The sequence below is a fragment of the Myiozetetes cayanensis genome, unplaced genomic scaffold (genome assembly GCF_022539395.1).
Source record: "Myiozetetes cayanensis isolate MyiCay16 unplaced genomic scaffold, myiCay2020 scf6-25, whole genome shotgun sequence".
Classification (NCBI taxonomy): Eukaryota; Metazoa; Chordata; class Aves; order Passeriformes; family Tyrannidae; genus Myiozetetes; species Myiozetetes cayanensis.
The window spans coordinates 44,598,472-44,611,892 of record NW_026087853.1 but is presented as its reverse complement, the minus strand read 5'-3'; the positions used below and the strand labels follow the sequence as shown (position 1 = coordinate 44,611,892).

At 47.4% G+C, this 13,421-nt stretch overlaps 1 protein-coding gene across 3 annotated transcripts in view; it reads right to left on the bottom strand.

Moving 5' to 3' along the window:
• Window positions 1-602: 602 nt before the first annotated feature.
• Window positions 603-13,421, bottom strand: part of CRACR2B (calcium release activated channel regulator 2B) — a 48,173-nt gene continuing 35,354 nt past the window's right edge. For all 3 annotated transcript variants that reach the window (XM_050337096.1, XM_050337097.1, XM_050337095.1), the window contains exons 11-18: window positions 12,477-12,556; window positions 9,377-9,671; window positions 9,054-9,195; window positions 8,742-8,823; window positions 6,272-6,386; window positions 4,492-4,599; window positions 3,758-3,834; window positions 603-2,741 (exon numbers count right to left, since the gene is read on the bottom strand). In XM_050337096.1, coding sequence (XP_050193053.1) covers window positions 2,657-2,741; window positions 3,758-3,834; window positions 4,492-4,599; window positions 6,272-6,386; window positions 8,742-8,823; window positions 9,054-9,195; window positions 9,377-9,671; window positions 12,477-12,556 — 984 coding nt within the window. In that variant the 3' untranslated portion in view covers window positions 603-2,656. The remainder of the gene's footprint in view (window positions 2,742-3,757; window positions 3,835-4,491; window positions 4,600-6,271; window positions 6,387-8,741; window positions 8,824-9,053; window positions 9,196-9,376; window positions 9,672-12,476; window positions 12,557-13,421) is intronic.

Here is a 13,421-nt window from a genome sequence, read left to right as displayed (position 1 = left end):
AAACAAAAATCCATCTTTTCCTGCTAAAAAACCCCATGATGTTAAAATGAGCTACTTGTGTTACCAATTTACAGCAGGGGAAATGAGCAATAATTTGTTTGGTCAAGACTGCAGTGATTAGTTCTGTAATGCACGAACATCCAGGTGGAGCCATGCCAGGGTACAAGGATTAAAAGCAACCAAATTCATAACTCTAGTGAAAAGGATGCATGGGAAATTGATAAAATAAAGGTTTAGTTCTACAGATAAAAGTAACAAGGTGAGAACGTGCCCTCTCTGAAAGCACTACACCCCCAGACACTGGGGAAGCATCTCTGTTTTTTGTCCTCCCTGCCCTGCCTTCCCTGATCAGCTGGACTCTGGCTGCTTGAAAGAGGTAAAAAAAGACTGGAGATTATTTTCTCCTCTTCTGCCTCCAAGACATGGGTTCCTGATTGACTCTCTCCCTACTTATAAGACCCCCTGTGTACCATCATGGGGGACAGACAACATCCTGAGCAGTGAGAAGTCACAACAATCAGTAACTGAAGATGGGAGGCTGAATCTCCTGCAGCGTCTGAAAAAAAAAACCTCTCAACACAGTGGTTTGTAAGACAGCATTTCTTTATTATCTGTACTGTTTGCACACTAAGAAAACATGCTTAAGGTTGTACATTAAAAGAACCTGGTAGTTCTTGTCATTGCAATATGACAGCACTGATCAAGGTACTACACAGACTGCCTGTATTTGTGTGTCAGCTGTAATTTCATGCCTTTGTCTTTGATGTGCTCTATACAGAGTGCAGGAGGCGCACGTTCAGAACATTAGCTACTGCTCTCTTCCTTCTGCATCAGCTTCCCAAGTCCTGCTGCTGCAGGTAAGTAACTTTAGCATTACTGATGTGCCACAACCAAAGACACCAGTTCTTGGCCAGCCACTCCATGTTAACCGGCACCTGGAGCTCCCCTAACACAGGTGGTGGGTTTGACCTGTTCAACAGGTGATAATGCCTGTGCTCCTGCACGCCCACGCTGGTTAGAAAGTCACATCTATGTCCAGATTAGAGGTGTTTTCTGAAAACACAGATGATTTCTCTTCCCACATATTGTGTCTTGCAAACACAAGGAGTCCCACTGGCAGCAATGCTGGTGTTACCCTAGGCTCCACAACAGCTACCCTGGTTCTGGACCTTTTCTAGCTTTCTGCTTCCTAATTTCTGGAAGGCATTACTGCAGTTAAACACAGTGTGAGCCACAGCCAGCCGACAGTAAGGAGTGAGCAGGAGCTTATTACATTTGGCTATTCTTTTTACTCAGAAATCCTGCTCTTGCAGAGAAAAACTTCCTCTTTCCTATCAGGAGTAAAGGGCACCAGGAGGAACCATGGAAATTCTTTGTAACTTTCACACTGATGGTCTGTAAGTGACTCAGAGCACTTTTCCTGCATGGGATATTCCCAGAGAAATTTGTGCAATAAACAGACATTCAGAGTAACCGCCTTATCCCAAGGGAAGAAGCTATGCCAACGGGCACAAGGCTGGGGCCAGTTCCTACCTCAGCCCTCGCCTCCCCTCGCTCTGCTTTGCCCCACTCCTGAGTGACAAGAAGGTCCCTTCCCAATGGGATCAGGTTCAGTTCAGCTCTTTCTCAGGCCCTGCACCAGGAAAGCGAGGTTGTTGTGCAAAGGCACTGCAAGAGAAAAAGGTGCATTTGACACAGACAGTGGCCTTGTGCTTCCAGCCCAGGTAGATTTGAAAGCACTGCAGGAAAGGCAGTTCCAAGTTGCCGGATATTCTTCAGGAAAGGACAGGAGAATGGGAGGAAACAGGCAGCGTTCAGCCTTAAAACAGGCTATATATGGCTCCCCTAGTTTGTACAGCTCTGGCAATGGGTTATGAATCAGCAACACATGTCAGCGCCTGTGAGTCCCAGGGCAACTGCTCTGTGTTCCATAAACAGTAGGAGAGGGACAGTGACAAGGTCCATTAGGGTAAAAATGAGATGAAAGCCACTGGGGTGACTCATTCTATCAGTTCATACCATATTCATGCATGGAATCAGTTGACTACAATATTGACAAGCCCAACTTTATTTCGGACTAAATACAGGGCCTTATCCAGATCTTAAGGAAGTGGTGGAAGTGTTCTCACTTACCACAGCAGGATCTCAGCGGGGCAGTTACTGTCACAGAGCCAAGAGGAGATGCTGTTCTCCGAGATGGATGGATCACTATTTAAAGAAACTTAAATTTGGGCTAACTCTATCTCTTACACTAAAAAATTCTATTTAAGACAGCAACCACTGTGTCCTCCACTCTCTGCTGCTAGGCCAGTTCTTTACCAGAGGGAAAAGGAATAAGACTTCATCCCTTTACAGGGAAGCAAACTCTCCAGACAGAAGGCCCAGTTTGTCCTACTAGCCAAGACCAGCCAAATTCCCCCAAAGAAGCAGAGGCCTCCAGAGACCAGGGCTGCATGCAGAGTTGGGAAATGGAACAGTGCAGATAATATGCACATTTTGGCCTGATTTAGTGCCTCAAAATTCACAGACTGGGAAAAGCTTCAGCTTCCCCAAATCTCTGCAGAGCTGATACCATCAGATTCAGCTTGCTTGAAAGGAACCCCCAGCTTCACGATACAGTGCTGGCACATGTCTCTTGCTGACACACTGATGTGCCTTATGTGCAGCACCCTTTCCTCCTGCCCATATCTTCCAGCTGCAGGGCATTCTCCCTCTGCCTGTCTTCTTGTGCTGTCAGCAACCTGGAAAGAGCAGCACAGACCAAGAACACAACCTGGTTACTGAGATCTCCCTGCCAAGGCATTTGCCTCTGCCCTTTGCTCCCCACCAGTCACTTAGGATTATAAGAAGTGACTGTCCAAAAGACCAGATTTGGGCTACATAAACCACCACACACAAAAAATAAGCCTGAATTTCCAGGGAACAGGGAAAGAAACTGGACACATATAAGAGGGGACCGCAAGGCTCAGCAGTCAGAGCACCTGACAGGGGTGTGAGTGGTCTGTGCCTTATTCCCAAGCTCCTACATTGATGTCAGAATCTCGGGCTGTTTGCTTGACCTGTCTGGGCCATCTTGGGCACCAGCATGGTAATAAAACACGCTGAAGGCATGTGCTATGAGAGACACAATTTATCTCACTGATAAGCAAATTATCCCACTTAATAAACAACTAAGTCCTGCTGTGGAGTTAACAGAGATGATGTGCCAGGAGGAGGTGAGGGCATAAAAGGAAACAAAAGGATAGTTTCCTTGCAAGATTTCAAATACTTTGTTTCCAAAACTACCTTTTTTTTAAAAAAAATAAAAATAAAAATCTTAGAGCAAACTTCTTTCAGCCTAACAAAGTGTCTTATCTCCCTTTAAAACCATTGCCACCAAAATAGTATGGTTGGTACAATGCTTAGTAAGATAAGGAAGAAAAAACCGTTAGAGGTACATGCAGACTTCCAAAATATCGAACTGAAAAACTGTGATAGTACACAAGGTTTATGTGGGGAAATATTCAAATTAAACTCCCAGTCTTGCCACACCAGCTCTGCCAGATGAAATTCTGTGTGTGAAAAGTGTCCAATCTACAACTGATGCTCTCCAGGAGCAGAAGACAACGACCTGGAGTCAGGAAGTCAGGTCTTTTTTGTGACATGGCAGAAAGTCAGTCTCTGACACCCCCCTCTTCTTGCCCATTCCCCAGGACAGCCCACACCAGTCATGTACAGCGAGAGAAATATCCCAGGGTGACTGTTCCTGTTCACTGACCTGGCCATGTGCAGCATGGGCTCCATGATGTTATAGCCAGTCATCGCACTGCACTCATAGAAGACAGCCTTGTATTCCTGCAAGAGAGCACAGCAAGCACACATGTTGGCTGCCACCTTTCCACCACCATTCATTCACATCCTTGGGACCTAGTTCACCCCCACCACCAGCAACTCTTCCAAGAGCAGTTGGGGGCCAGGAGAGTGGCTGTTATCACCCCTTCCCCAGCTCAGGCAAAGGAGATGCTTTTCCAGCATTGGGGGCCCAGACAGAGCATCCAAAAGGGAGTACTGGGGAAGTTGTTTGGGAAGAGAAAATATCTGCTCAGGGTACTTTAATTCCTTTACCTTTGTGTTGCAGAGTTCAGAAGATGGGGAACTACTTTGAGCCTCCCCTCACCCAGGGGCCAAGGTCCCAGAAAGCATCCCTCAGATGGAAAAAGTGCCATTCAAGTTCCCCTCAGAAAGACTGTAACAAGGCATGGAGTCTCAAGAGAAATAAATGAGCCTGCCTCAAGGGCCATTGTCTGCCACATAAAGGCCACCATCTCATCCTGCCTGGTACCAGAGGGACCTTGGTACATGTTTATATTGGAGAAATAGGGGGTGGGGGAGAGAGGCAAGGTACCATACTGGAAAATGGCTCCAAGAAGGGCTTTCTCCCAGCCAGGCTGCCCTGCTGACAGCTGGAGGGAGGCTGCAGAGCAGGTCAAGCAGCAGAGTACAGAGTCACACCTTCGCCAGCCTTTCCCCCTCCACCTTGGGCACATTCCGGGTCTCTCTCTGCACAGCATCCATTTTATTTCCAAGCAGAAAGACCACAGCTCCGTCCTCGATACCTTCCTGCAAAGGAAACAAGAGTAAAGCACCCTGGAAACTCAGCTGAAGGAGGGAAGTAACTCAGATCAGATCCTTCCAGCTCATGCAAACAAGACCTTCAGCAGCAGGATTGGGCCCTTTAGCTCATTAAAGGACCATTCCTTCAATAGCCCCAGGGATTTGTGGAAAGAAGTTAAAGCTACTGGAATGCATTCCAAATCTCTGGCATGTTCAGCTGGGATGCTGAGAGAGGGGAGACACGACATAAATTCATCTCAGGGAAATAACATGCCTAAGGAAAAGCAGCTTGCCCCAAAGGCTGTTGGGAACTTGAGATCAGGCAGAGCTTCTTACTAAAGTTCAGTAATTTTTGTGTGTATGTGATGTACTATTCCTCTGATGTGCTGTCCTAAACAAAATGATCTCTTGCTAAAAATCCATTGGCCCAGCAAGATAAGCAACTTTCAACTCTTGTACACTGTCTCTGTAGGGACTGCTTAGTCACAGGCGATTCTTGGTGCCTCTTACATCTCTGGCAAAACTCCCTCAGGTTTCACTGGCTCACTAGAACATCACCAGAGTAAGAACAGGGCTCAAAGTTATTTCCAAACTTGAGTGGCCTGGATGACATAATACAGTACCTGAACAGCTTCAAAACAAGATAAATACACAGATGGGCAGAGGAAAACAAGAGAGATATTAAAAGTTATGTATTTTGCCTGCTTTGATTTTCTGTGTGCTCCCTTTAACCTTCCTGAAAGAAGCCTGATTTTCAGAGGCTGGTTAGTTTTTGAAAATCTTAACCTTTGATCTTTTAGAATCCAAAGAAATAGCTGAGTGTTTGTTTGTTTGTTTGTTCCAACAGGCTTGTGGAAGTTAACAATATTAGAAACCTCCATCCTATGCTTATTAATTTCCCAGGGACCTTGGTTTTTTTGAGACTCGGCACAATCAAAACAAAGCCACCCTTCACAATTTCCATTCAACATCTTGATCATCTACACACAGCTTATTTAAATTATATAGAAGGGTATTTTTGTCTCCCCAAGCAGATACAAGCCACAGATGAACGCTTTTATTGAGTGTTTGGAAACAAAAGGCAGGGGGGCAAGCTACAATATTAATACACAGTTACCAAATAAAGAAAAAAAGAAGAGAAAAATTATCAATTCTTAAAGTTGGAGCAAACGAGGGAAACAAAAAAAAAGCTATTAATGATAATGCAGTCCCATCTAGAAATCTCCAGGCAGAGTCAGGATGTGACCATATAAAGTGTTGTGCTGCAGGTCTGAGCCTAAATGCACCAGGGCTGTCTCCCTTTCCTGTGTGTAGTCTGACGCCAGGGGATCTCCTTACCTGAGCACAGGTGTGATGTGACCATGTTTAGATGTTGCCAATGCACATGGGCTGCTTACAAACAAAGACTGTTGTTTGGGCAGGTCCCACCACATTCTGCCACAGAAACAGCCCTCCTTCACTCAGTGGCCTGCACTGGCTTTGGGATCTTCAACACAAAGCCCCCGGTCCCAGACTGACTCCCGCAGGCAGTACCCACAGCATCTGCTTTGGTAATTCAACTCCACAAGGACCTCCTGGGGCACTGGGGAATGTCGCTCCCAGACAGGCTGCTGGAACTGGTCTGGAGCAAGGCAGTGGCAGCACCAGGAGCACTGGAGAGCCACGGTCCCACCCTCACCTGGATGCTGCTCATCCAGTTCCGCACTGCCATGAAGGAGCACTCAGCTGTGATATCGTACATCACCAGAATCCCATCTGCCTTCCGGAAATACTGCTTGGTAATGCTCCGAAACCTGAGCCCAAACAAAACCAAAGGCACGCTCAGAACCACAAGAAACAAGAGTGGGATTATCTGTCTTTTAGTGCAGGCCCTTTGCGAGGCCTGGCAGCCCCCATGCATGTCCCCTGGGGCAAAAAGTCAAATCCTTGCACCCCTGAGGCAGGCCAGGCAGCCAAAGGTAAGCAGGAGCCTTTCCAAATGCATGGTGCTGAGAAAGCAGGAAGGAAGACCTTTGCAGGTCAGGAAGAAAGAAACAGAAGAATCTGCTTAGGTGGGATAGGAAAAGGAAATTGCCTATGAAAAGGGAAAAAATGTGATCTTTCCCTAGAATCTGGAAGAATCTGCAGACTAAGCTGTACCACAGTACAAACTAGGCATGCATAATGTCTGCCCCAGTGCTGCCAAAACAGCAATTAAGATCTCAGCATCAATAGAGTCTGTTTACAGTTTTGAATCTGTAAATCAATGCCATCATACATAAAAAATTAGGGGTTAGACATAATTTCCAGGAAAAACTCCCACCAGACATCTACTGTGTCCTCTCCATACCAATTAAAACCACAGGCTTGTATTTTTTGAATAAATTTCGAGGGAAAAAAAACCACAACAAAAACAAAAAACCCCAAACTCAAACCTTAAAAATCTGTAAGCAGTTTGTGACAGAGCCATGATATAACCACACAGTTTGCAAACTGATGGAATTAAACGTAATGTAAGTACTGAGATCTCACTGGAAAGCCGTGTATTTCAGCCCTGCATAGGACAGCACACTCTACTGTTCTATTATGAGCCAAGAAAACCTGCAGCAAGATGTGACCCTCCTGAACTCTTCAGATGATTGCCTGGAGCCTGTTCTTTCTCACTGCAATAAGGGCATGACACTCTGGCAACTACCCAACTGAGAAAGCACAGATTGTGTCTTTGGCAGTCAAGGTGCATCTCTGCAACTGCCAGACAGGCCAGATGCTCCAGAAAAAACATCAAAGGTAGCATGCACCTTTCTCCAGAAGCAGTAAAAGCTTTTGTTTCTTCCCATGTCTCCTAATCGGAGCCAAGTTCTCTCCTTCAAGCACACATCTAAGACCTGCTAATGCTAAAGATCCTTCTGCAGGCAATATCTTGAATTTGGCCTCTGATGCAACCTGACCCCAGTAAAATATTACATTTTATGTCATAACTCCCCTTACTGCTAAGTTTCAGCACTGAAGTATCCACAGGAGTCCTTTCAGAAATCATTATTTCTTCAGCATGGAGTTTGATTTGGGAAGAGATAGTTGCTTTTTGATAGGAAATCCTACTTAGTACATTTCCACCAGGTCCAGCATGGTCCAGCTGACTGAGGCAGACAGCATCATTGGCATAGTTTAAGATTATAATATTCCCATGACCTCAGCTGCCTCCTGAAGGCCTGCCCACATAACATATTTAGTCCTAAATACCCAGTACTTATTTTTGTCCGGCCCTTGAGGTTCATGGCCTCCTTGAAATAGCTTTTCATCTTAAGCTTCAAAGTGTATCCCAAGTAAAATGTGATTTACATGAAGGTAGTGATGGGTTTTCATCTCCCGTAGCAGATGAGGGTCAAATGTGTCCTTTACTACTCTGGTCCTCACCAACAGTGCTGATAATACCTAGAGGTGGCCCATGCTTTTGAAACTAGAGGCCTTCAAATGGGAACCTGTGTTCACTGTCACAAAAAGCTGCACAGTCCCTCTACCAAGGATTATCACTTCCACAAGTCTATCAGCAAAAGGGACAGTGGGAGGGGCCCATAACCTCACTGACAGAGTCAAGCAGGGTAGTTCAAATCACCTTCCCCACAGGTCAAACTAATTCAGCTGGCTCAGACAACTGAATCTGACCTGGAAAGGTTCACACAGTCCTTTCCATCCCCTGAATAGCAGGTAGTGGTGAGCAGCTGGGGACAGGAGTAGCACAACCAAATCTGAGAGCAGAATGTCTATCCAGAGCCTTAGTTTCTATCCTAACCTGTAGCCCTGTCCTGCAGCTTTTCCCAGAAGCAGGCTGATGCAGGAGAGCTTTGAGGATTGGAGGAGCTTTGAACTTCACACCATACAGTGATCTATGGCCAGACTACCTGGAGCCACAAGCATGCAGGTCACACATATGGAAAACTGCTTTTCTGCCAGTCCTGTGAGAGATCTCCCCAGGCCTTGCTCCACAGCGAAAACTTCTAGAAATCTCTTGAAAGAGGCCTTTGCTGCAAGTTGTTGCACTGGAATAGCTGCTGTGACCTCTCTGGTCTTTCTGAAGCTAACAGTTTTCCCTGAGGTAGAAACGAGCTGCATGCACTTTCCCTGTCCTACAGTGAGTCTGGCAGTAGGGCGCCCTCACAGAAATTACTTACCTTTCTTGTCCAGCTGTATCCCACAGCTGCAAGGCAACCTGGGTGTTATCCACCATTAGACTCTTCACCTGGTAATCAATACCTGTCAGGAAGGTAACAATGATCACAAGGTAGGAGAGGGAGAAAGCAGCTTATTGTTACAACGGCCAGGGATCAACTCTATTTACTTCAGGGAAATTGCAAGATTGATTCAATACTGGGAGAGGGACCATCTTGACCTTTAGTTTTGCTATAATACAGGCAAAAAACCATTCATCCAGGCTGACTTTCCCACCCTTCTTATCCAGATGAGTCAGGGACCCTACTACTTACCAATGGTTGCATTGAGCTCAGCCAAGAACCTGTCATAGCAGAAGCGGTGGATGAAGGAACTCTTCCCGACACCAGAGTTCCCTACAAACACCACTTTAAAGATGCGATCTGGGGAACAGCTGGCTGGTTCCAGTGCCTGGAGCTACAATGGAAGAAAGGGACTCAGTTTTGAAAAGCCCAGCTTCAGGCTGTGCTTTGATCTGTGCAGGCATTGGACCCCTGCACTATAAACCTATGGAGCTGGAGTTAGATGGGAAGAGTCAGAAACCCTCAAGTCCCTGGTAGCAGGTGTTTGAGGAAGAACCCCAAGTAACTGCACTCACCCTGGTTTCAGTGCCAACAGGCTGTGCTCTAGGAGGCAGCGGAACAGCATCTAAGCCATCTGCTTTTTTTCTGCAGTCAGTGTCACCCTTCAAAGTCATCTTAAACCACTCAGTATCTGCCGCCAAGGGCCATCTCTCCTTGTCTCTGGGGTTGTCTCCAAAGTTTGTACTTTCTCCTTCTCCCGTCTTCATCCATGTCCCGTTGCCTGGGAAGTATTTACAGTTCTTTCTGCTGGGTTCTTCCACTGCCACATCCGCTGGGAAGGCGAAGGGAAGGTCCGCAGAGGCCAGTTGTCTGTATTAAAGCTCATGAGCATCACAGGTAGGGTGGGAGAGCAGGGAGTGAGGAGATAGGGAAGAGGTTGCAAATTCCCAAAACAACCAATACAATCTAATTAGTGCATATGTAGTGCTCGCAGGAACTCTGCTTCATACATACACTCCCCATACTCCCCGTGACTAAGTCATCAGTGGCAGCACTAAGGAAAAAGAGACAGCTCACCTGAGCTATGCTGTACTCATATATGCCAACAAATATTTCATTGGTTTTAATAAAAATTGCTGGCTTCTGGATTTTTCAAGAATTCTTTGCCTCCCATTTCCCCCAGTACTTAAAAATGAGGCAAAACATACAAAGGTGGCAAAAAAAGAACCTTAAAAAAAAAAAAAAAAGGCAGCAAAAAATACCTCTCTTTTTGTTACAAAATGCAATACAAAGAAGTAACAAAGGTTCTGAGGTTAGTGAAGAGGGGTTTGCCTGCAGGCAGCAGGGCGAGGGCTGCCTGATATCCCAGGCAGGCTGCATGCAGTGTGCCCTCTGCTGCAGGCACACAGTCCTGCTCCAGGGAAACTGCCCAGCACTCCCAAACACTGCTGTACCAGAGTCTTACTGAGTTCAGGCAGCAGAAACCTGCACAGGTGTGCAAATTGCAGTGAACGTTCTCACACAGGTGAGAGTCACTTTGCCTGGTGTTGGCTCTGCTCTTGCCTGTATCTACACCTGGCCAAGGTAAGAGAGCCAGGACCTGAAAGATGTTTCTTTTTAAAGCTCCAACAAGTCACACTGGCTCTGAATGGCAACAAATGCCCAGGAACCCTATCTGTGGTAGCTGGGAATAGGTGTCCCACAGACTGTGCCCACATAAGAGCAGGGTGATGCACTTTGCTCTGCAGGGGGTAGAACTGACATGGTAAGCGGAGGAACAAAAGGAACTTGCCAAAGGGAGTGAGAACACTTAGAAATCATCCAAAGGGCTTTATCCACCACAGACATCTCCACTGCCTTCACTGGCCAGCAGATTGCATTTGAAAGCAAATTAGAGCTTACCACAGTCAGTCTCTTTAGAGGCAGTACATTCCACCTCTCTTTGCAACATTCTTCTCTTGCTACTAGTGCAGGAATCAAGACAACTCTCCTTTCTCACTCCTACAAGTACACCTCACCCGGCTTGAAAAATTCCCCTGCTGCCACGCCAACACTTCCATGAAAGGGAGTTCACATTCCTGGTTGTCCTCCCTGCATCTGCCCTGAATGCCAGCCTAGAGCCAGGCCAGCTGGAACCTCTCCCCCTGAAAATCAACACATACTCCCAGGCTCCCAGGGCTGGCACAAGTCACTCAATGAGGAGCTGAGATTCAAGAACCTCTTTGCAGGGGTGGGGGGAAGAGGGGGTAAGGGACAGACAGACACAAAACTTTCTGAAGTGACTCCAGATCTCATTGTTTTCATTCATGTTTCTCAAGCAATGTGGTGTGACACAGCACAGGGACAGAGACAGGGCCAGCAACCACTTCTCCCCTTCTCACATCACCCTTACTGCCAGACTTCTCCACCTGTTAAGCCTTTTCAGTGGGTTTACGCCAGCAGCAGCTAGAAGGATCTCTGCAAGAAATACTTGGGGAGGAAGATGGGAGAAGATGGTAGTCTGATTTGATGGATAGCATGTGTGCCAAGTCACGCAGCCACAAAAGAGCTCTGTCTCAGACCTATCCAAGCAATCTCCCTGCTTGGGCTCAAGAATCATCCCTGTTCCACAGTCCACCTGGTTTTCCACCAGTCCATAAGCCAAGGAGCCTGGAGCTCAATTCTTAAATGCCACTACCAGAATTGCAGGCATTGAGGGTGGGTTGAAGCTGGAAGAAACTGTGAGCCTAAACCCACGTCGCTGGTTGGCACTGGGAGGAACAAGGGAGCAATGGAACCTTCTGCAGAGACCTGATAAGAGATAGGGAAGCGTGCTGCCTTTAAAACTTGCTTGGGCCCAGCAGTTGCAGGAGAGATGCAGCTCCAACCCAGGCCAGGGCTGGGCTGGCCTGCCCTGCCTCCCAGAGGAACCAGGCTTTTGGCCAATACCAGTTGCTGGTCACACAACTAGTTCACAAGGGTTGATGATAAATGCCAGCATGGTTCAGGCAGGCATATGTGGGTATTGAAGGAACTGTACAGTCTGCCTGTACAGGGTGGGGGGAAGAAAAGGCCTTGGCCACACAGACATGTTGACTGCCCTGCCTAAAAGGGAGGACTGGTGCACCAGGTGAGCTTCTGCAGAGGTGTAGAGGGAGATGGACAAGATGAACACACCTGGAGCCTGGCCCTCACCGTGGGGCCTTCACCTGCCAGAAAGAATCCAAGCCTAGTGCAACTCCTGCCCTCTCCCATGCCCCAGGGATACAGGCTCTGGCATGAGGTACCAGAGGACAGGATTTCTGCCTGAGGAGGAACTGGCACACTTGGGAGTTGATCCACTCATTTCAACAGAGCTGCCTGACTCGGTGAGAGGCAGCCTTTGTGACTCCCTTCCCATGAACAGTCCCAAACCTTCTGATGGCATTTAGGTTTGCTCCCCCATTGCTGCAGTTAAAAGCAGCAGGTGGGCTACCTCCCTGAGGAAATTAGCTAATGGTATCTCAGCTTCATGCTGAGCCAACACTACCTGATGCCAAGAGGCAGCTCGAGCCACAGAAAAGCTGCACCCCTCTGTGCTCCCAAAACCAGCCAGCACCAAGGTGGGAGAACCAGACACAGGACACAGCTTGACTGACAGGCTACTCCAGTGGGCACAGACTGACACCATGAACACAACACAGACACCCATCTAACCGTTTGACCGGCTTGTCGTCCAGCAGGTAACTGCCTAGCACTGACCCTTTCTTCAACAGGGGCTTTGTGTTCTGAGGCACCTGGAAGTTGAAAAGAGAAGGAATGGAGAATGATTACAACCCAGGAACCTGATCAACCACTCACCACCTCTGCAGAGCACTTCGGGGAGGCAAGGCCAGAGCCCTTGCAGCCCCACATGGTGCAGTGGTAGTGCCCCACTGGAAGGTTCAAACAGAGATGAGCACTGGCCGTGATCTCCTTAGTTCAGATAATTTAATTTGTGCAAGAAGCCATCACTATTGCTGCTTTCTCCTTCACAATATAATTCATCAAAATTAGTAAGCTTCCAAACTGAATTCTTTCTCTAGCCAGAGTTTTTATTTCTGCAGTTTGCTCTCCACTTGGTCTCACAGTTGAATCTCTCTTTCCCCACCTGCCTCTTTATTATGCTGATGTTTTGTGGTACAGACCAATTACCCCCTCCTCAGAAGACACTGATACCCCTCCTCCCCCAGTGCTCACCCAAAGCTGCACATGAACCCCAGGAAAGGAAGGAGACCACGCTGCAAAGGGCAATGCATGTGCTTTGCCTTACATTAATATTCCTCTCCATGCTTTCCCCCCCCTTACCTCGGACTGTACACTTCCTACAGCCAGTATTCACTAGCTCCCCAGAGAAGGAGAAAGTAGGACCACTTCTCTCACAACCCTCTCCCCCTGTACAGCAGCTCTGCATTCCCAGCAGAGTCAAAGATGAGGAGGTTGCCTGCAATCACACAGGAAAGCCTGTGGCAGAGAGGATTGACCTGCAACTCTTCCAAATGCCATGCTAAAGCTAGTTCCCCCCTCACCCCAAACTGGCTCACTGCTCTGGCCACACACACAAAACACTAAGTGAGACAGCGTAGCAAGGTGCCCGTTCCGTTGGCACTGGGAGAAAGGGAG